This window comes from Lissotriton vulgaris, chromosome 11 (genome assembly GCF_964263255.1).
Source record: "Lissotriton vulgaris chromosome 11, aLisVul1.2, whole genome shotgun sequence".
Lineage (NCBI taxonomy): Eukaryota > Metazoa > Chordata > Amphibia > Caudata > Salamandridae > Lissotriton > Lissotriton vulgaris.
In genome coordinates, this window is record NC_141699.1 from 133,011,533 (window position 1) to 133,033,641 (window position 22,109).

Genomic DNA, 22,109 nt, shown 5'->3' on the forward strand with positions numbered 1-22,109 from the left:
CCGAACTCTCATGAACTTTGATGTTAAGATGAGAGGGACTGGATGCTATGGGAAACATGGTTTCTACTTCAGGATCTTCTGATTCTAGAAACTGCGTTGGCAGCAGCTGTTGGACCTTGCTAGGTGAGGTCATCTCTGGTGTCACCAGACATGATGACATTTTAAAATGTGTATACGTATACTTCAATGAAGGAGAGCCCTTAGATTGTAGATCCGTTGACGCGGTGTCCGTCGACGGTGGAGCGTCTATGATTTTTGATGATTTTTCAGGCATTTTCATCGTCGGCTGCATCGTCGTCGTTGATGTCCTCGTCGACGACGACGACGATTTCTTTGTCGACGGCGGCGTCGACACTGTAGTAGTCTTCGTCGACGGCGGGATCTTCGTCGACGATGGGATCTTCGTCGACGATGAACTCCTCGTCGACGATGAGATTTTCGTCGACGTTGAACGGTTTTGTAACAGGAATGACAGAAGGTATTGACCTACCCATCGTCGATGATGTTGTAGCAGTCGATGCCATGGAGAAAGTAGACGCCGTGGATGTCGAAATGGAGACTGTCGACATCGTCACAGGCAGGCCAGAAGACACCATAGCAGGCTTCTTGAAGTCTGTCATCTGAAGAGAAGGTTTCTGAGGCTTGACCTTAGGATGACCCTCCATGGACTTTGGCTTCTTCTGAGGAGGCGCAGCAGACTGACCTGGGGATGTCTGTCGAGGCCTTTTAGGAGATGAGTGGAAGCTCCTGAAGGAACACTCGCTCTCACCTGAGGAGACTAGCTGCTCTTTGTCCTTCAGTCTCTGGAGCCACAGAAGCAGTCGCCCTTCCCTGTCCTTCAATGTTTTGACCGGGAGAGTGCGACAAATCTTACATTCCTTGGCAGAATGCTGAGGATAGAGGCAATACAAGCAGTCTTCATGCTTGTCCTCTATATGTAACCTCATTTTACTACAAGAGGCACAGGGTCTAAAAAGCCCTTTTTTAGGAGTAGTAGACATATTAAATACCAATACTCCTTTTCAATCTGAAACTTGAAGAGTTAATAGGAAAAAATCCAAAGATATAGGAAAAAACCTGAGCAGAGCTCAGTGGAGACTCCCTTAGCACGACGTGCGGCAGAAAATCTGAATGACTAGGGCTCCTTCCAGGAAGGTGAGGAGGGTGATAGTAGCTGATTGGCTCCTGGCCAAAGTTTGGTCCTTTTTACATAAGGACCTAGATAGGCTACTAATGTGAGGCCTCTGGCCTAGTACTAAGTATATGTCCATGTGACATTACTATATTTATTTACCGGGGACTCCCACCCGACGACGGGGAATGATTCAGGCATGTGAATCTATGAAAGATACCCATAATACTGGATAATACCGGAACCCCTGACCTTCTGAGATGCGCAGCAACCACTGCCATCACCTTGGTGAAGACTCGAGGCGCAGTAGTAAGACCAAACGGAAGGACCGCAAACTGGTAGTGCTGCGATCCCACCGTAAAACGGAGATACTTCCTGTGCGACTTCAGAATGGGGATGTGGAAATACGCATCCTGCAAGTTGATCCAAACCATCCAGTCTTCTTCCAGGAGTGCTTGAAGAACCTGCGCAAGAGTGAGCATCTTGAACTTCTCCTGCTTCAGGTAAAGGTTCAAGATCCTGAGATCCAGGATTGGACGAAGTCTGCCATCCTTCTTGGGGATCAGGAAATACCGGGAGTAGCACCCCTCACCCCTCTCCTGCTCTGGAACCACCTCTATCGCACCCTTTCTGAACAGAGCCAGGACTTCTTCCTGCAAGAGCAGCAGGTGGTCCTCCGCACAAAAACCTTGGCAAGGAGGGTAATTGGGGGAAATTCCTGAAAGGGAAGAGCATACCCATTCTCCACGAGATTGAGAACCCAAAGATCCGATTTAATCAATTCCGAATCTCATAGAAAATAGTAAGCTGGCCCTCCACTGGGCCCACATCATCCGGAATGGCGGATCTAGGGCTGCTTTGCTGTGGTGGCAGGGGTTGGGAAGAGGTAGAGGAGGAGGAGGAAGAGGCGGCCTGACGACCTCTAGGATGAGCTCTTTGCCTGCCTCTGTACGACTTGCACAGTGTATTTTGCTGCTGCTGCTGAGGCTGCATGTAGGTCTGAAAGGAAGACCTGCAAAAACCTCTGAACCTCTTCCCTGTAGTACCTCTGGACTGTGGGCCCAAAGATCTCGCTGTCGCTCTGCTGTCATTGAACCTTTCGAAAGCAGCATCAGCCTTCTTTCCAAACAATCATGACCCATCAAAGGGCAAATCCATCAAGGCAGCTTGGACATCCGCAGAGATTTCAGAGGATTAAAGCCATGCCGCTCTTCTTGTGGCCACTGAAGAACCCATCACTCTTGCCACCGAGTCAGCAGTGTCCAGACCACTCTGAAAGACCTGTCTAGCGGCAGCCTGAGTGTCAACAATCACCTCTTGAAAACCCTTCCTATCCTCCTCAGGAAGCTTTGGAACCAGCTGTTTGACTGAATCCATCAACGCATGGATATAGCATCCCATTAGACAAGTTGCATTAGTCGATTTGAGCGCCATGCTTGCCGAGGAAAATACTTTTTTAGCAGCCTGGTCCTGCTTCTTCGATTCCTTATACCCAGGAACCTGTGGAAAAGCGCCTGCAGATTTTTTAGAGCAGGCTGCCTGCACAACCAAGCTCTCTGTCAAGGGGTGTGTGGATAAAAAGTCCGGGTCACAAGGTGCCACCCTGTACCTTCTTGCAACTGCTTGAGACAACAGCAGGGGCTGTAAGCGGTCTTTTCCAAACCTCAGATATAGGCTCCGCGAAAGCATCATTAAAAGGGAGCATAGGCTCGACCACAGAGGTAGGCGAATGAAGGACTTCAGTAAGTATATTAGCTTAATAATCTGCAGTTATAATTGTTAAATTCAACAAGTCTGCAGCCTTTCTTATGACCACGTGATAAGGTGTCACATCCTTAGAAGGGGCGTCAGAAACAGAGGCCAAATCCCAATCAGGGGACAGTTCAAGACCACTAGCCTCTCTAAGATCATCGAAAAGATCCTCTGAATCCTGCAAAATCCTCTTCCATTTCTGCTTCACTATACCTCTGCTCTTCCAGAAGTCTCTGCGCCTCACGCCTTGACCTCTCCTTCATGAATGAAGTCAACGGATCCGGAAACGACTCCGACGGAGCCGGCATCGAGCCCGAAGCCGGAGGACCAGACCGATGAACACATGAGGTCGGATCGGATTCAGCATCGAGGTTGTCAGCGTCGAAGGTCTTGGCGTCGAAAGTTTCGGCAGTGCCGAGTAAAGCCAAGGTGGCGTCGGAGCCGGCATAAATGGCATAAAAGGCGCAGGAGCGTAAGTGTGGAGGATACCCAGATTGTATGCTAATGGACCCGTGGGACCAAGCGGTGCACCAGAGGGGTACATAGCTCTTGAATACACTCCATACATAGCATTCAGGAACTGAGTAGGGTCCTGACCTGGAGCAGGAAAAGCTGGATAAGAGCCCACAGGCTGCTCTTGAGGGAGCGGAGTCTCCTCGACTTCGACCTCCACCTCAGGCTGATGCACCGGGGTCGACGAACCCGCAGGCAACTGAGCCTCCTCTTCTCCTCCATCTTCTTCATCTCCCTCACCCTCCTGATCAGAAGAATGATTCGGAGCCGGAGAAGACATCGGCTTCGGTGAATGAACAGGCGAATTCACAGGCGAAGCCTCACCTTCGGAGACTTGAACTTCCGGAGTCGGAGCCTCCACATTCTTGCGAAGTAACTTCACCTGCGACTTCGGTCTCGAGCTCGAGTCCTTCCAAGAGTGATGACGAGACTCATGAGATCTCTTCTTGTGCTTCTTACTTGATGACTTCGAAGCATGCACCAGAGACGACCTCGAGTGCGACTTCGAGCGAGACCTCGACCTCGAATGACGAGTCCGTGACCACGACCTCTTCTTGTCCTTCCTACTCTTCAACTTTGCAACAAGGAGTTTCACCTCCCTCTCAAGGAGAGCCTTAGGATTCATTTTCTTACAGGATGAACATTCCTCGACGTCATGGTCCGAAATCAAACACCAAAGCGGCACTCGTGTGGATCCGTAATAGACATCATCTTGCCACACTCTCCGCAGGGCTTGAATCCAGTCTTCTTCGCGGACATTTCGACACAAAGAAGCAAAAGGACACCGAAATGAAACAAACAGTAACAAAATTACCAACAGTTACAGAGGATCCCTAGAAACTGTTAGCGCCGACGACGCGCAAAAAAGGGAACTGATGTCATCACGCCGGCGTGGGCCTATTATGGAGTCGGTGACGTCAGCGGAGTATCGCGCGGTGTCGTGCCTCTGTGACGTCGTCCACGTCTGCGCGAAGCTACAAAAAGAATTTCCGAATGTTGCTGACGCAAGGGGATATTCACACAGTGGGGAATCGTATCCATCAGAATGCAGAATACTGCACCCTGATAGAGTTGTTTTGTGCTGCGAAGGACATACTAAAGAGGTTTCCTGGATGCAGTATCTGGAAGAGTTGAACACAATTGAGAGGCCACAAAATGAGTTATACATCCAGAATTGGTACATGTAAACACAAGAGAAAGTGAGTCGGAAATAGTTTTTTGGTTGATTCTGTGATTCTTTAATTGGTTGTTTCTTCATCAAATATAGTTACGTACAGCAAATGCATTTTGACCAGTTACAGGCTTCCTCGGAGCAAGATCCTGTGTATAGCGAGCCAGAGAATAGAGTAGAATACAGTAGACACATCATAACGAGTGACACATCTGTATTTCACACAGGTTCTTAGAGCTGCAAAAAGCTTGGAACTCTGTCAGCTACTGGTAAGTAGACGGGCAAAATGTTATGCCACTGTCATGGGAAAAAACATCCGTCCATGTGACACCATGTTCGGCTGCGAGTAATCAAAACATCAGTGTTCAGCGTTTACATACTACCCCATCTCTGCTACCTTGGGGTCCTGTGTTTTCCCGATCGATTTCAACTACTGAGGCAAGAAACATGTCGACCAACCTATGCACTATTTCATGAGCTGATACAGACCATCATTTCTGGTTACATTCATTCATACAAATATTATTAGGGTGCTCTTTAGCCTACTATAACTCACTCACATCTACAAAAATTGACACCTGAGAGTCCATACCCGTATACTCAGGCTTCGCATACAGCAAAAAAAAAAAAGATCTCCGGCAAAGATCTCCTCGTGGGTGCCCATCGGGCATTGAAGCACTGGTCCAATGACGAGCATGCCTTATGATGAAGCATGCCACCCATCTGGGTGTGTGAGGGCTCTTGCTCCTGAGCATTCACGTGTCCCCCATATGGGTCCTCCGCTCTTAAACAGCGACCTGTTAGTTATCTTTATCTCTTCAGGAACTGCATACCCCCTGTTGTTACTCGATGCACTTCAGTGGGATCAGGTTATGGCCCCAGTTGAGGTCAGGGTGGATTCTACATAGAGTCCAAGAGCACAATGGTTTGCAAATCCTTCTTTGGTGCTTGCACTAGTTTTAGTGTGAAGGGAACTGGCAAAGTTGGTACCACGGGAACCTAAGACAACATCGGAGCCAGTGCTGAACACAAAGCAGGTTCGAGGGGCACACAAATGTCAAGGGTAGACCTGCTAGCAAAATTCCAGCTGGAGTTCCTTGCGGATACTTGGGGCCCAAAGGTGCACCACAGGAGGAAACAGGTAAAGTGCCAAAAATACACAGTATAGCCTCCATAGAGGCCTCCACTTGATCTACCTTCTCTGACAGACCTGGAAATTCAGGGTGCACGAGGACTAGACTCGGGCTCAGCTCAGATGAAGATTTGGAGCTAGACTGGATGTCACCTTGATGCCCTAATGCCCTCTCTAATGTTGGAGAGTGGTAGGATGAGGATGTGTCCTGCTTTAGATGTCTTATGCCTCTGGTGTGGAAAGGAAGGACATGACAAACAAGATACTTACCTCAGGTAATACCTTATCTGGTAGAGACCCAAACAAGCCTCAGATTCCTTACCGTCTAAGAATCCCCAGGTCTCACACTGGATATGGAACTTTTTGAGCAGTACTCCTGCGTGCCAGTAGGTGGTGTTTTTTCGCTCCATACCGGAAGAGAAGTGCGTGGTGCCTATAACACCAGCGTGCTGAAGTCAATTCCTTTTCACAACTTTCCACGCCAGAAGCGCAGTCCCATAAATAATGCTGGCACACTGGTGTGTACTGTAAAAGCCTTTAGAAAGGTAACTCTGTGCCTCAGTTGCAGAGGGAAGGATGGGAGGGTCGGTAAGATATCTGCAGCTAGATAGAGTCCTTACCAAATAAGGCGATACCGAAGGTAATTCACTTGTTGATAGAGGCTTCTAATTGCAGAATCCTTATCTTAGAATAGATACCTAAGGTGGGTCTGCGACAAAGATCAAATCATATAGTACTGCAGGACTGAACGGGCAAATTGCCCATCACGACATAACTGACCATCCAGGCAGTAGATTTTGGTGAACATGCGTAAAGATGCCAACGTTGCTGTCTGACAGATGTCTAGGACAGGGACTCTGCGAGTTAACGCAGCGGTTGCAACCTTGGCTCTAGTAGAATTAGCCCGCAAGCCCTCAGGCGGTTGCTTTTTGGCCAATGCGTGGCAGATATCACAAGATGGTGGTCTTGTGCACAGCCTTTCCTTTCTTAGCACCAACATACCCCACAAAGAGTTGACCATCCACCCTGAACTCTTTTTTGCAATCTAGATAGAACAACATTCTTTTTGAGTCGAAACAACAGATTCTCTCCTCTTCTTTAGAAGGATGAGGCAGAGCAAAGAAGGTAGGTGAAGTGATGGTTTGACCTCCATGAAAAGGGGTCCCAATCTTTGGGAGAAATGAAGCACAGGTCCACATAACCAGTTTGTCTGGGTGAAAGGTGGTGTAATGAGGGTGCACACAAAGTGACTGCAGTTCACTCTACTCCTGGCCGATGTATGGCCACCAGAAAAGCCATCTTGATGGTAAGCAGATGAAGTGAACAGTTGTGTAGCAGCGCGAACATCGATCACATGAGAAAAGTGAGCCCCAAATGAAGATCCCATTGGGGCACGAAGAAGGGTTTGGGAGTAAATAGGTGTTGAATGCCTTTTAGTAATCTAGTCACAGCAGGTGCCCTGAACAAGGAAGGTTGGTCAGACAACCACAAGAATGCGGAAATGGCAGATAGGCAACCTCTCCTTGGGCCAGAGAAAGAACAAATAAGAGAACTTGAGATAAGGGCACAGAAAGAGGATCGATATCCTTGGATGCACAAAATGCCAGAAACTTGTCCCAAAGGCATGCATAGGCTGTTGTAAAGGGGCACCTGGCTGCCAAGATGGTTGAACGCTGCCGACTGTTGCCGCTCAATCTCCAAGCAAATGTGCGCACGTTTGGGACCAGTCCCCTGTCCTTCTGATGTGACAGAAGATCCTCCCGTAGTGGCAGCCTAAACGGGGAACTGATGCTCCTGCTCAGAAGCTCAGGATTCCGGACTCTCTGTGCCCAAACCAGGGCCACAAGAATGCTTGGGCCTAGTCATTTCTGATCTTCTTGAGAACTGTGGGCAGGAGTGGTATCAGCGGAAAGGATGTCAGAGTCCCATTTAAGACAAAAAGAATCTCTGAGTGAGAACCATCTTGGAAACCCCAGCGTGCAAAACTGCTGACATTGCACATTCTTGGTAGTGGTGAATAGATCTAACCAAGGCTCTTCCTACTCATGAAACAGACTTTGCACCACCTCCGGATGGAGATGCGATTCGTGATCTGCTAGGCATCAATGCCTCAGTTTGTCTACCCTGGTAATCAGAGAGTCTGCCCGGTGTTGAACCATCAGGGAAATGCCATGTCCATCGATGCAGGGCTACTTGACAAAGGGTCCATGACCGCACCCACCCTATTTGTTGCAGTACTACCTGGTAGTGGAGTTTTCCGTGAGCCCTTGCTTGATCAAAGGAAGAAACATTTTCAATGGCAACTGAATCGCCAGAAGCTCCAGCAGGTTAATGTGAAGCCGGCACTCCACCAGAAATCAAAGTCCTCGGATCTCCACTTCTCCCGGATGGCCACCACAGCCCAGGAGTGACACATCTGTCATTACACAACAAGGAAAGAGACTCCCTCTAGACCTATATTTCTTTTGTTTGATTCAGCACAAATTCTAATGTGGGCTAACTATAGATTTTCAACAAAAACATAATACCAAGAACCTCAGTATTTTCATCTATTTAACTATATTTTTTATTTTATTTCTTTAATCAAAATTGTTTTTATCATTGCTTTATAAATACTTAACACATAAAAGATACTTTCATCAATCTGTACACATAATTGTTATCAAGGATTCATATAATCATACATCAATATTGAATCAGAAAGGAACAATGAATAAATAAATAACCCCAGGTAGAGAGACAACAAACACCCTATCAGCAACCTCTCATTCATGCACACCTCTTACATTCCCTTCACACCATACTCATCATTTCATATGTCTGGAAAGTACAAGACAATAGATGGCATAACAGTCTTAGCAACCAAGTAGAACTACTGCATATAGCAGGATCTGAAAAGCATTGGTTGACGCGTTTCGGTGGCTTGTAGTGTAATATGACGCCACCTTCCTCAGGACCTGCCAGATATCAGACCAAAGCCGCTCAAACCGGGGGGAAAAACTTGAAAGGGTATAGGAGGTACAGTGAGAGTACAGCCCACAACATTATTTTATCTTTACACAAAGTTATGTTGAATGGACCGCAACACTATATATACAGTGTAACTAAATTATATTCACTTTGACCACATGTTGAAATACCACAATATGTGCCAGTCATACAGTGCCCATCACCTTCACCACAAGACAGTGTACTCATCTAGCCCATACTTACTAAGGGCTAAAAACGAGTCAACGAAATATCCCATTAACTCTGTCACCACCACCAATTTGTCATGTTCAAAAATACGAACAAGTCTTCCCTGCAATTTGAAGGGCAGTATCTTCCATTGGGGCTACTGGGACTGAACCCCTGTGCACCACGTAGACTTGCTGTTGCCAAAGCTTCTTGACTGTGCACCGAAGAGATCTTGGGGCTGCAATAAGCTCCAGCCTGCAGCACCTCACTTACTGAAGAACAGAGTCCTCCCTGCATCTGCTGCATCGTGGGCCTCCAACTTTGATGAGCTGTTGAGGTCCTCTTGCGACTCCTGTGCCTCAGGATGTGGGTCCTCTCAAGGGTCTTTCCTTGCTTCGGTGGACTTCCCAGCCTGCCCACGCCTGCTCTGACTCTCCTGTACTTGGTGAGTCCCTTGGACCTTGCTGGTCCCAAAGTTTGCTCCTCTTCGGGTTGCACCCCAGTTGCAGCTGTCAAGGCTTGTTGGTGCTCAAGCTGGACATCGACCACCTAGACACTAACATCTGATGTGGGACAGCTGGTGCATGGCTCCTGGTCTTCCTCAGTGTCACCTGGTCCTCACTGCTGCAGCCAAAAGGTCACCGTTTTCTCTTCTAAACCGCTCAACATCATCTGGCACTGTGCTTCCATGCCTCCTGGTACCTCCGAGTGGCATAGACTCAGTACCCTCTGCTTGCAGGTTTTTCACATCAAGAATCCTCCCTTGGTTTCCGCCGGACTCCTTTACAAGCTTCTCCAGAGGCAGGCATCTTCTTGGAGTCTCCCTTTGTTATCTACAACAGGTTCTGACGTCACTTAACCCCTATGCACCCAACTTCCCTGGTGCAGGTAACCTGCTTCCTGGGGCATCAAAAACAAATTTGATAAAAGAAATAAAATAAAAGATATAGTTAAATAGATACTGATGTTCTTTGTATTATGTTTTTGTTGAAAATCTATAGTTAGCCCACTTTTGAATTTGTGCTGAATCAAACAAAAGAAATATAGGTCCAGAGGGAGTCTCTTTTCTTATGTGTTGTATTTCCCCTCTTCTCCATGACCTTACACGTATCTTTGAGAGGGGGGTCCCCCTTTTTGTTGCGTAACATCTGTCACTACAGTCAGTTCTGGTTCTTCCGCTGACCCGATCGTGGTTCGTCAGCCATCACTACAGTTCTTTTGCAGCACCCTCCAAGATCTGGACCAGGTCAGAGAGAATCCCTTGATGCTGTGCCTACTGGCACTTCAGCTTCCACTACAGAGTCCTTATGTGCCACTGGGCATGTGTCACAAGAAGGATGCAAGAGTCCATGAGGATCAACAGGCTCAGGGTTGTTCTCAGTAAAACCTAGGAGAGAGGGCAAAAAATCTGAATAATAGCCTAAAAATGCTTGAGCAGCCATTTGGAAGGATAGGTCCAAAAAACCTCTGTGTCCAAAATGGTTCTGATGAAAGGGAGCATCTGAGAGGGAAACAGGTGTAACTTTGGCATGTTGATATTGAACTCCAGCGAATACACGATTCCGCCATAGTCTGAATGTATGAGACGACTGCCAGGGGTGAGACAGCCAATCATCGAAGTGGGGGAAGACTGGAACTCCTGATCTCCACAGATGTGCTGCAACCACTTTTGTGAACACCCTGAGGGGAGCTATTGAAGGAAAAGGGAAGCATGTAAAACTAAAAGTGCTCCTGGCCCACTGTGAACCGCAGGTAATGACTGTGAGCCGGCAGGACATGGATGTGGAAATATGCGACCAGTAAGTCCAATGCCCATCCAGTCTCCAGGGCAGACAGGAACTGTGCTAAGGTGAGCATTTTGAACTTCTACTTTTTCAGGAAGAATTTGAGAAGGCACAAGTCTGGGATAGGACGAAGGCATCTGTCCTTTTTGAGTAGCAGGAGTAGCAACCACAATCTACTTCTGATGATGTAATTATATCGATGGCTCCTTTGGCCAAAAAAGCCAACACTTAATGATGGACCAAGGAGAGATGGCCCTTCATCAGCTGGTCGTAAGTGGGTGGCATGGTTGAGGGGTTTCCAGAAAGGGGATTGAGTAGCCCCTCTAGACAATTTGCACAAACCAATAATCTGAAGTTGAAGAATTCCAGTGAGGCAGATGATGGCCAATCCTGTCCCCCACTGGGTGCCCATATAAAGGCAACCTATGTGGGTTTAGAGGCTGTCGCCAATGCTGAGTCTGCCTTTTCAGTGAAGAGATGAGAGCCATAAAAGGGAATGTTTATTTGCAAACATGGACATCCCTCAAGAAGCCAGTGATTCTCCACCAGGCGTGATGTCTCAGTGTCACTGACAATAAAATCACTCTGCCTAACAAGCCGGTTGTGTAAAGCCCACACCTAATGGTGAACTTTGCTACATCTCGCCAATCAGCAATTGCTTGAGAAAGTATGGTGCAAGCCTCCTCCGAGACCATCGGCTGCCCTTGCACAACAAATCTTACAGAGTGTGTTGGTATTGGCCCAAAAGTAACCGTGGGCAGCAAACACTGCTCCGACAGCAAAGTTCACTGAGCTTTTGACACTGCTTGGAGAGCGGGGTTTGACAAAAACTATGGCTATGCTGCGTAGCAGAGTTTACCGGCGAGCACCCACCACTAAGCCCCAGTACTGCCCTCTCGGGCCTGCCAGCATTAGAACCACAATATTTCTCTCCAGGGCTTTCTACTCCTAGAGAAACAAAACTACATTCTGTGGGTTGGTAGCAGCAGAAGGAGCCAGGGAGGGGCTTGGATTTTGCTTTCCTGAGTTTCCCCCACCTTTCGACCAGGAGGAAAGGAAACTCATGGCCTAACATGCGCTCTGCATTCCGGTAATCGACTAACTGCTGCAGCCAGGCCATTGGCAGCAGTGCGTCCAGTGCCGGGCCAATCAACTTAGGAGAGGCAGATGACATGCAGGTAGTGAGAATAAATGTAGTAGTAAGGCAGCCTTTATATTGCGTTGGGCACACAAAGAAATGGAGGACTGCTAGGAGCTAAGCACCTCACGCTTTTGCCAGTCTTGCTTGTTGCTCCTGATGCTTCACCTGGGGCCCCAGCAGACATTTGTGAGCTTGCCAAATCCCTCCAGAGAGCTGGGACTGTCCTGCTGCCTTCTACTTTCCCCCTTCCACACCCCTTCCAACTGTCGGCTTTGGGGTTTGGGAATCATTCAAGAAAGAACCGCCAAACAAGCATCGCGCACGCCCACCTCCGTCCAGTCCAAAAACAAGAAAAATACAGTGCAGACCACCGAGCACACAAATCAAGCAGCTGCTGCCCCTCAACCACTGAATAATAGCTGCTGCCCAAGGCAGATGCCCAGTGGTCTGCACAGTACCCCATTCCACCTTCAACCGGACAGAAGCAAGGGGGCACACTGCCCACCTGGAAACTGTCCCCCAAATGCCTCCCAAGCACACCAACATTACGGTCATTAGTCACAGCTAGTCTATATTTAAAGCAGGGGTGGGTGAGTGGTGCAACTCCACCCACAGAACTCCGCGGTATTCCATGGAGTTTTTATGCAACTCCGCAGAATTCTTTGTAGTGCAACTCCGCGAGTTCCACCCATCCATCCCTAAAAGGCAACAGTGAACATTGACCACAGCACTGGGAGCAGCCCCGACCCCCTCCGACCACGCACACAACCTGGGAATCATCCTCGACACAACGCTCCCAATGACCAAGCAAGTCAACGCCATTTCCTCCTCCTGCTTCAACACCCTCCGCATGCTACGCAAGATCTACAGATGGATCCCGACAGATACAAGAAAGACAGTCACCCAGGCCCTCGTTAGCAGCAGACTCGACCACGGAAACGCCCTCTACACGGGAGCCCCCACCAAGCTCATCAATCGACTACAATGCCTCGGCACGACTGATCCTCGATATACCATGACACGGCCACATCACCCCCCACCTGAGAAACCTACACTGGCTCCCCGTCAAGAAGATGATATCCTTCAAGCACCTCATCCACGCACACAAGGCACTCCACAAGCCCGGCCCAGCCTACCTCAACAGACGGCTCTCCTTCTACACCCCCCACCGCTTTGTAAACAAAGTGCTCCAATTCCCCCCGAAACCCGTTTTTGCAGGTTCCTCAAGCCCTGTGCTCTGCAGAACAAAGAGGAAAAGTGGTATAAATATAGGGGCTGAGACCCTATGAAACTGTTGTGCGTGTGCTGACTTTGAGGGGACACTCTGCCAGGGTGAACCGCCGCGGGACCCAGCTGCTGCTCCCGAAGGTCCTTGTGTGCTGGCCTGCCTGGCTGCCCCAAGGACTTTCCTGCCAAGCATGACAGATACAGTTACTTTCCTGATGACGTTGTTACTCTCAGTCTGTATACTCTTTTCTGTTATTGGTATGCTGCTACCAAGTGGTGAGACTAGAAACTGATTAAAAACCTCTGATACTGCTGAAAGCATGTACGCTCTCACACAGCGAGCCCCAATTCATCGGTGTACGCGCTCTCACCCCAGCTCCCTCTGTGAAAAAGGAGTCAATGATCATGTGTTTTCTGAAATTGGCTGAGGCATCAAAGCAGTGACATTTACAATCTGAAAAAGCATACAGTCTAGAATAATCAAGCACCAGTGTAGTTAACTTTAACTTTCTCTTAAGTCCTGGCTGTCCACTATTCTCAACATTATAAGTAAATTAGACATCAACAGAAAATGAGAATGTATGAGGTAAAGGCAGCACAGACCTAGGCAAACAAATAGCATAGAACTTCATGTTCAATTCACAATTTCTCCAACAGGAATTCTCAAGACAGTAGAGTCAATAAAATGCAGGTGGCGTAGCACTTGTCAGCCACCGCCCATATGGATATTTGACCCCTATAAGAGGAGGTCAAAATGCAAACACAAACAGAATATCCCATTTTTTTTTCTGGGTAACTAAGTAAATTCATCAGATTTAGGAGCAAGTGTGTCAAATGTTGACCAATAAGGACCAAAATATCCACTTGAGATTATTATTGCAGGTAATATACATCTGACTATATATCGCAAATGTAATCATTCATTTTCCTGAAAATCTGGGATGACCTCAGTTGAATGGATCTGTGCTGGACTAACATGCTCAAGAATTCACAAAACTATTAGCCATTTCAGAATCCACAGAGGCAGGGTGGCCAACAGGAACTGTGAAACTATAAATTTAATGGGATAGTGTCAACAAAAAGCCAATATTCTGCTGCATGTCTAACAGACATGTGACTGGCTTTCCCACAATTACTGACATTTTAGTAGCAGTGATCTGTATTCTCCCATAAAGCAGTCTGCCTCCGATACTCTTGCCTGATCTAGCTGATTAGTGAGTCACATTTTCTCAATTACATCTCAACATCAGCTCCCTTAGAAAATGAAAGAAGTTTCAAGGCAATGAAAGCTTTCCAATAAATGTTATGGTTAGATTCTTTCCATTGACGTCTCTTATTTTTATATGGTTCCTCAAAAACACTTAAAGACTTCAGAAATATTTGAAACATTAAAAAAAAAAATTATAAATGTTTCAGAATTCCAGAGAAATAAATATCTGTTCTGTAGGATGAGTAACTTAACAATATTGATACCAAAAGGTAAATTGTTAAAACGTCTTTAAAAGCACTAAGAATCATGAAATCCACATTTTTAAATTTTGTATGTGGAGGTTTGCTTCATTAAAGTGTATATCACATCAGGTCTGGGTCTAACACAATACCATTTACAATTAGTTATTAGCCACATTTTTCTTTTACCATCATCATATTCAATACTCACCTAGTCTGAGCGTGGGCCAGTGTGTTAATGACAACAGACTTTCCCCCCCCAGTTGGTCCAACCACCATTGTGGTGTGGCGGGTTAGCATTGTTTCATACATTTGAACAACTTTATCCACCTAGTAAAAATACATAAAGGTATTCCCATTAATCAATTTAATCACATCCAACTTACTGACATTCAAACAATAAAAGGCTTTGCTGACCATCCTGGAATTCAAGCTTACTAACACAAAAATATCAGTGGTGATCATTTATCTGAATATGTTAAATATAAAAACAAGCATTTACAATGCAATGGTTTCGCCTTTGGAAAAGTTAGAGCTATTGGCATTGTAAATGACAAAATTTGTATTTATGTGTTGGTTTTGAAAACAGATAAATAACATTGTCATTTACATTGCCATTAGCTTAATCTCTCGCAAATGTGAGACCTATTGTCTGAGCAGGAAGGTCTGTAACGCGGAAAGGAGTGACAGAGTAAAAAAAAAAACTTGTGATAAGTATTCCCAACATTTACAATTTAGATTATCTAGTTTCATTTGATCTGAGAACCCAGTGTGAGAAAGTATGTTTTCTGTGTGATAAAAAAAAAGACTGCGAATGCCAAAGGCAGATAGATTTCTCTTTTACCCCAGATGCAACCTGTCATAAAGTAGTGTGAGCTGTTGAATGTGACTTTTGTGTGTTCAGCAAAATGTGGGAATATAGACTGGGCATTTTTCATTTTTCCAAATGTGTGCTTTTTGCTTCGTTGTTAGCTGCATAAAACAGAATAAGCTCAATGGAAAAACATTGCGTATCCTGAAAATCTGAAAATACAAGCTGACAAGCCCTCTCTATACTCTGCATTGCTGTTGTGTGTATTAAGGTGAACAGCCTTCCTCTGCGTGGCCTGTCCTTGCATTGCTGCCTGCTAGCCTACTTCCAGAGAAGCTTCTGAAACGCCCCATTTCTCCGGTTCGCGCTTTTAATTATTAAAGGCTAATTTATACATAATGTATGAATGTGACTGCCTGAGGCGGAGACGCAGGGCTCTAATTAACAGAGACCGGGGTTCAGAGAGCAGTCGCGTTTAAAAAGGTCACTTTACATCGCATCTCGTTTCTTTGTAACACAAGATTTCTTTCTTGGCCTCAAAGTGAAGCTTTGCTTTTCGTGCCAGTGCTTTCAGACGACCCCCAGAGAGCAAACCCAGTCTCAGCCTTTCACGTTTTTACCTGACTGGAGGAGAAGCCCCAGCGCAGATTGGTGACATCTTGGAAGAAAACCAATGATTTAAGCGTCCTTGCAGGATGTTCCTGCCAACGTGCAGGAGGATAAAAAATATAAAACTAGGCCTGGTGTAGTGAGAAGAGAGTTTTGAGGATAGTGCCAGGAAAGAACGCTTGCACTGTGACAAGAACGTCAAAGTAACCTTTACTAAGGGGAAGCAGATGTGGGTGTGCTCTCGTTAGTATTGTTTCTCAGTTGAGCGTTTAGTCTCATTTTTTCCGTGCACCCACTCTACCCGCATTCGTCCTTCGGCCAGGGAATGTAAGCATTGAGGAATTCTGCAGGAGTTTCCACGCTTGTGTTTGTTTCATCTTCCTGCCTTCTGGTTTCTGCCATTTTTGCCGGCTGTGGTTGGTACTTAAGGGGGCCAGTGACCTGTGTATGCAAACCCGGAAGCTGTGCATGTGCTGACCATAGGGGCGAGGGCGGCAGCTGTAACGCGAGATTGTTTAGGTTTTTTTCTCTGTCATTGAAATGTTCACTTTATGAGTGAAAGGTACTGTGAAAGTTAACCCACGAGGGCTCCATTCACAATGCTGTTTACGTGTGAACGGCCAACTTTTATGCGCAGGTAGCATTTTACGAGTGGAAAACTACTTAGTTTGACCATTGAGAAAGTGTTTCACTCTTGTACAGTGTACAACGATTAATTAACAAATTATTTTTTTCTGTGTAGCATACTCTCCACCGGAGTCAAACGTTGCAGAACTGCAATGCCCTGAAAGTTTGAGCGCATCCGAGAAGCATACAGGCCAACATTTTACAAGTGAAAGTGGAAGATTGGGGGGAAAATCGGGAAATGGGAGGGGCGGCGGGAACGAGCAAACGGACAGCGGGGGGGGGCGGGAACGGGCACAAGAAGGCAAGAAAAATAAAACAGCACTCACCTGGACATCTTCCGGCGGCAAATGATCAAAACATGGCGTCCAAAAAAAAAAAAACCAACATCCGCCCACCGCCGCAATGTTGTGCTAAAAGGGGCTGGATGAGAAAAAAATCGCCGGAACGCCCAGGAGTTGCCTCGCAGAATGACGGACACCTCTCTCTTCCAATGGCTAGCCTCCATTTATGGAGCTAGCCAATGGAAGACCGAGGCGGGTCAAAGCCCACATACTGCAAAACAAAAGATTTCGCCTGCGCGAAACGCTGCTTGCGCATGCTTTCGACAGGCGAAACCTAAAAATTACTTACCTGTAACTGACGTTCTACAGTATTGGTATCTTTCATAGATTCACATGCTTGAATCATCCCCATTGTCGAGCTGGGAGTCCACAGCACAGATATTGTGCATTACAATGATAAACACACACCTAGATAGCTCCAACAATCACAGCAGTAGCATATCCTCCTCTTTACAAAACTCCTGAACTCAACCAATCAGAGCAAAGCACAGCATTCTTGACTTCTCACTTAGGCAAGCAAGTTAAGATTTCAGAGCACCAGAGTATAGTATTCATGTTTTCCAACTTTTATCTCTTTTTTTATTTGGACTGAGTTGGGGAAGAGGGTTGGTGACGTGTGAATCTATGAAAGATGCCAATCCTGGAGAACATCAGTGTAGGAGGCTGGCTTAGTATATGGTACACACTTATTCAAGTGATGCACCTTGCACTAATCAAAACAATACTTATGGGGATTTTAGTAGCCTTTGATAACCAAGCTTTCAAACAGGTAGCTGTTTATAGCAGCCTTCAGGCTTATCTGGAAAGAGAGTAAAGACGCTGGTTTTACCAACTTTACCTAATAGTGTAAGTAAAATGAAAAAAGAACCCAACAGTGTTTGTAAAAAATAAGTCCATTTATTACACCACATAATCACGAACATGTTGGTATATCTCCTACCCAGAGATATCAACACAATATACAAGAAAACTTTGAAATAATCAGGTAAGTAGCACAAATATACATAGGTCGCCGGGGGAAGACCACATCATATATTAGGAAAGTGAAATGCGAACTGTAAAGGAGAAGGTGACTTGGACCAGAAGACTCAGAGGTGCAGGGGACACAAGGGATTACCCAAGGTAGGTACCCAGGAACCCCACAGTGGCTGTTTGCAGAGTGGAAACACGTGCCCAATGGAAGTCAACGGAGAAGTCGAGGTTGCAGTTTTAATGAAAAAGGACTCTTCCAGGAGGACTTCAAAGAAACCCTTTGAAATACAGAAGGTTGGAGAACTACCCCACCCGTGGATGCCGCAGGAAGCAGGTTACCTGCACCAGGGAAGTTGGGTGCCTATGGTTGAAGTGACATCAGAACCTGTCGTAGACAACAGAGGGAGACTTCCAAGAAGATGCCTGCCTCTGGAGAAGATTGTAAAGGATTCCGGTGGAATCCAAGGGAGGATTCTTGATGTGAAAAACCTGCAAGCAGAGGGGACTGAGTCTATGCCAATCGGAGGTGACCAAGAGGCATGGAAGCACAGTGCCTGATGATGTTGAGCGGTTTAGAAGAGACGACGGTGACCTTTTGGCTGCAGCAGTGAGGACCAGGCGACACTGAGGAAGACCAGGAGCCATGCACAAGCTGTCCCACATCAGATGTCAGTGTCTAGGTGGTCAGTGTCCAGCGTGAGCACCAACAAGCCTTGGCAGCTGCAACTGGGGTGCAAACCGAAGAGGAGCAAACGTTGGGACCAGCAAGGTCCAAGGGACTCATCAAGTACAGGAGAGTCAGAGCAGGCGTGAGCAGGTTGGTGAGCCCACTGAAGCAAGGAAAGACCCTTGAGAGGACCCATAGCCAGAGACACAGGAGTCGCTAAAGGACCTCAGGCAGCTCTTCAAAGTTGGAGGCCCACGATGCAGCAGATGCAGGGAGGACTCTGTTCTTCAGTAAGTGAGGTGCTGCAGGCTGGAGATTCTTGTAGCTCGAAGATCTCTTCGGGGCACAGCCAAGAAGCTTTGGCAACAGCAAGTCTACGTGGTGCACAGGGGTTCAGTCCCAGTAGCCCCAATGGAGGATACTGCCCTTTAAATTGCAGGGAAGACAGGTCAGGCCTCTAGGAAGCAACAGAACCACCACCTGTGTTGTTGAGTCTCTGGATGTCCTTGGGACATCAGCAGCAGCAGACCTGTCAGCTTCGTTGTGGTGCCTGCAGATGCAAGAGAGTGACTCCTTCACTCATAGGGAGATTTCTTCAGGTGTCCTTGATGCCCACTGGTCTTTTGGAGAGCCTGGTTGCAGCACTGACACAGATGACACAGAAGACTTGAAGAACAGTGTTGGAGGCTGGCTTAGGACATGGTGCACACTTATTAAAGTGATCCATTATGCACTAATCCAGGCAAACCTTATGGTGATTTTAGTTATCTTTGATAACCATAGAAAGCTCTCAAAGCTGTGGAGAGCAGCCTTCAGGCTTATCTGGAAGGACTGTTAAGCAGTTTGTTTCACCATTTTAATCTACAGTGTAGGTTAAATGAAAGGAAACTACACAGTGAGCATACAAAAATTCTTCTATTTATTACACAACACTCACTAACACATTGGTATATCTCCTACCCAGAGATATCAACACAATAAACAGAAATACTTAAAAAGCAATCATGTAGGGGGTGTTGCTAGAGAGCCCACAGCAAGATGGCAACACATTAGTGTAGCTCTGCCAGCCGGACAACAAAATCCGCTGGTATCTGCTTTATGGCCAGGCATCAGAGGCGCTAAACTACAAAACCGAGTAAAGTGGTGGAAGAGTAACGCAGCTTAATGTAGAAGTGCGGCACAGACAGCTATAATTGTAAAAGAGCGGCAAGAGATACTCACGAGAAGTGAAACAAGATGGCGGCTCAGAGCGCCCGTATCTGAATAAAGAGGGCTGCGACTGAGCTCCGGTGAGGCCAAACTGGACGCGGGAGTGCCAGAGAGCGCCGGCAAGACTCATCGTGAAGTGGGAGGGACCGTCATCAGCTGCGCAATAGGGGCTAATGGATTAGCGACCCCCAATGGACGAACAGCCACACACGAATAAACTCGGGTGAGTCAGAAAGGTGAGCCCAGCGACTGGGTCTCTTACGCCGCGCTGGGAGTGAGATATGCGGAGAAGAGCGAAGTGCACAGATGTGCACAGATAAATGAAGTATGCTGGGAAGCGGCGGGATTAGTGGACGCACGTGTGTAGCTCCGGGAGTCTGAAGGGCCTTCCCTGCCCGGCGAAACACAGCCCACGTGGGCCTGCAAGTGCGGAGGAAAGCGGCCAAGACTGCAATGAGCGCCGTGGAGCTTACATATGCTTGTGTCGGGGTGGCATGGGAGAGGCGCAGAGGGTAGCAGAGGCACGAGAGGAAGTGTGGTCCTCCCTCCCCCATGGAGCGGACAGCTGTCTTGATAAGCATAAGAATATTCATTGGGCTAGGCCAGACTGTTGTGCAGCAGTAAATCAGGAGACTGGTGCCTACGAAGCAGAGGAAGGCCTCATGCTCCGAGAGACCAGTGAGAGGAGCCATGGTAGTGGAGGCCTATAGGACAGGCACATTGACTGCATGTGATCAGGGACAAGGTGGTTATGTTCATGCTCCAGCTACATGAATATTAGTAGGTAGCAGCAGGGGAGCCTGCAAAGCATAGGGAACAACATATACAGGATAGACAATGGTAAATCAGAGAAGCACACGATCGTGCCTGCTAGGAACAGCAGTACCCGGGATACATGCTAAATATATGGGAGCTTTGTAAAAGGAGATCTGGTGCCATCCTCTGCCACCTCTTTGAATGACAAATTGCAGGCAGAATCATCCCAACTCGCAAATATGGGCAAGGTGGATAAACAGCAGTCACACTTAAACTATGAGGCCCGACACTCCACGAAAACACTGAGCGTGCACTCAGACACTGAATTGGAAGCCAGGCAACCAGATATCGATGCAAAAAAGCCTGCATGCTAAAGATGGCAAGATTGACACGCTGACACAGCACATGGATAGTATGGCAACCAAGTTGGACAAGCAGGCGGCCTGACTGACCACGGCGGAGCAACAGGTCTTCTCAGTGGAGGATGAATCTAATTAAGCTGCTGGAAAATGCAGGGGCATTGAAAAAGTGTTGGGCTTAATCAAAGCAAAGAACAAAGATTTGGAGGCACGATCTCGGGGAAACAACCTTCGTATCATGGGAGTACCCGAAAGTACAACTACAGGATGCCTAGAGGACTATGTCAAACCCATGCCCAAGACATCTTCAGGCGGAAGAACTCTCGCAGGTTCCGATCCTTGAGAGGACACACAGATCGCTGGCCCCCAGACCGCAGCCAGGAGCACCCCCGAGACCGATAATAGCCTGAGTATTGAATTTCAGAGACCGTGATATAGTGCTGCGACCGGCAAGAGACAAACAGAACATTAACTACCAAGGGAATGGTGGCATTCTATCCTGGTTTTACTATGGCGGTATAGATCGCAGCGGACGCGATCAGCGGACGCGCCGGACCTGCGCCGGAGTCGTGCCAGAGTCCTGCCCGTCTGCGCCAGTCCGCGACCAAGATGAGGCCGCAGACGCATGTACTGCTATGCTTGGCATCCCCTCTCCCCTGACTTATGATAGCGCTAGGTTTAAATCTCTGCGGCCTCTGCATTGTATTTTACCATCTAATCTTAGCGCCTCTGTCAAGCCCCTCTTTCCTCTCACAAAATGTGCCTTAGATCAACCCGGCGATGGAAAGCATGACTGTCTTTTCCAGCAGAAAACTCCGCCTCAGGCACATTTAAAAGCTGGCCTATTAAACTGTCGGTCCTTAGTCAAACATTCTTTGGATGTATTCCATACCCTGGAAGAGGATAAATGGGATCTATTGTTTCTTACCGAGACGTGGTTAAGAGATGATACTAATCCCGCGATACACTTAGCTATCCCTACAGGCTACAGTATACTGTGCGCCCTGGGGGCGGAGTGGCCATTATATACAGAACCCATTGGTCCATCTCGTCCTTTCCCTTTATCCAAGCAGAACGCATCGAAGCGCTCCCTTTTTGTATTAAAATCTCTCCCAATTTTACCTTCTCTGGTCTTTTGGCCTATCGACCACCCAGTTCTAGACCATCCCACCTCCCAGCTTTTTTAGACCTCATCCTACAAGCTTCATTGCGATATGCCAATTTTACTCTTCTTGGGGATTTTAATCTCCATGTTGATAATCCTGAGGACACTGCCTCTA

At 47.2% G+C, this 22,109-nt stretch overlaps 1 protein-coding gene across 1 annotated transcript in view; it reads right to left on the minus strand.

Annotated features, from left to right (window-relative positions):
- The window catches only part of DNAH10 (dynein axonemal heavy chain 10), a 1,963,751-nt gene that overhangs the window by 853,505 nt on the left and 1,088,137 nt on the right, over window positions 1-22,109 (minus strand). The window contains exon 38 of the mRNA XM_086942901.1: window positions 14,690-14,808. Coding sequence (XP_086799027.1) covers window positions 14,690-14,808 — 119 coding nt within the window. The remainder of the gene's footprint in view (window positions 1-14,689; window positions 14,809-22,109) is intronic.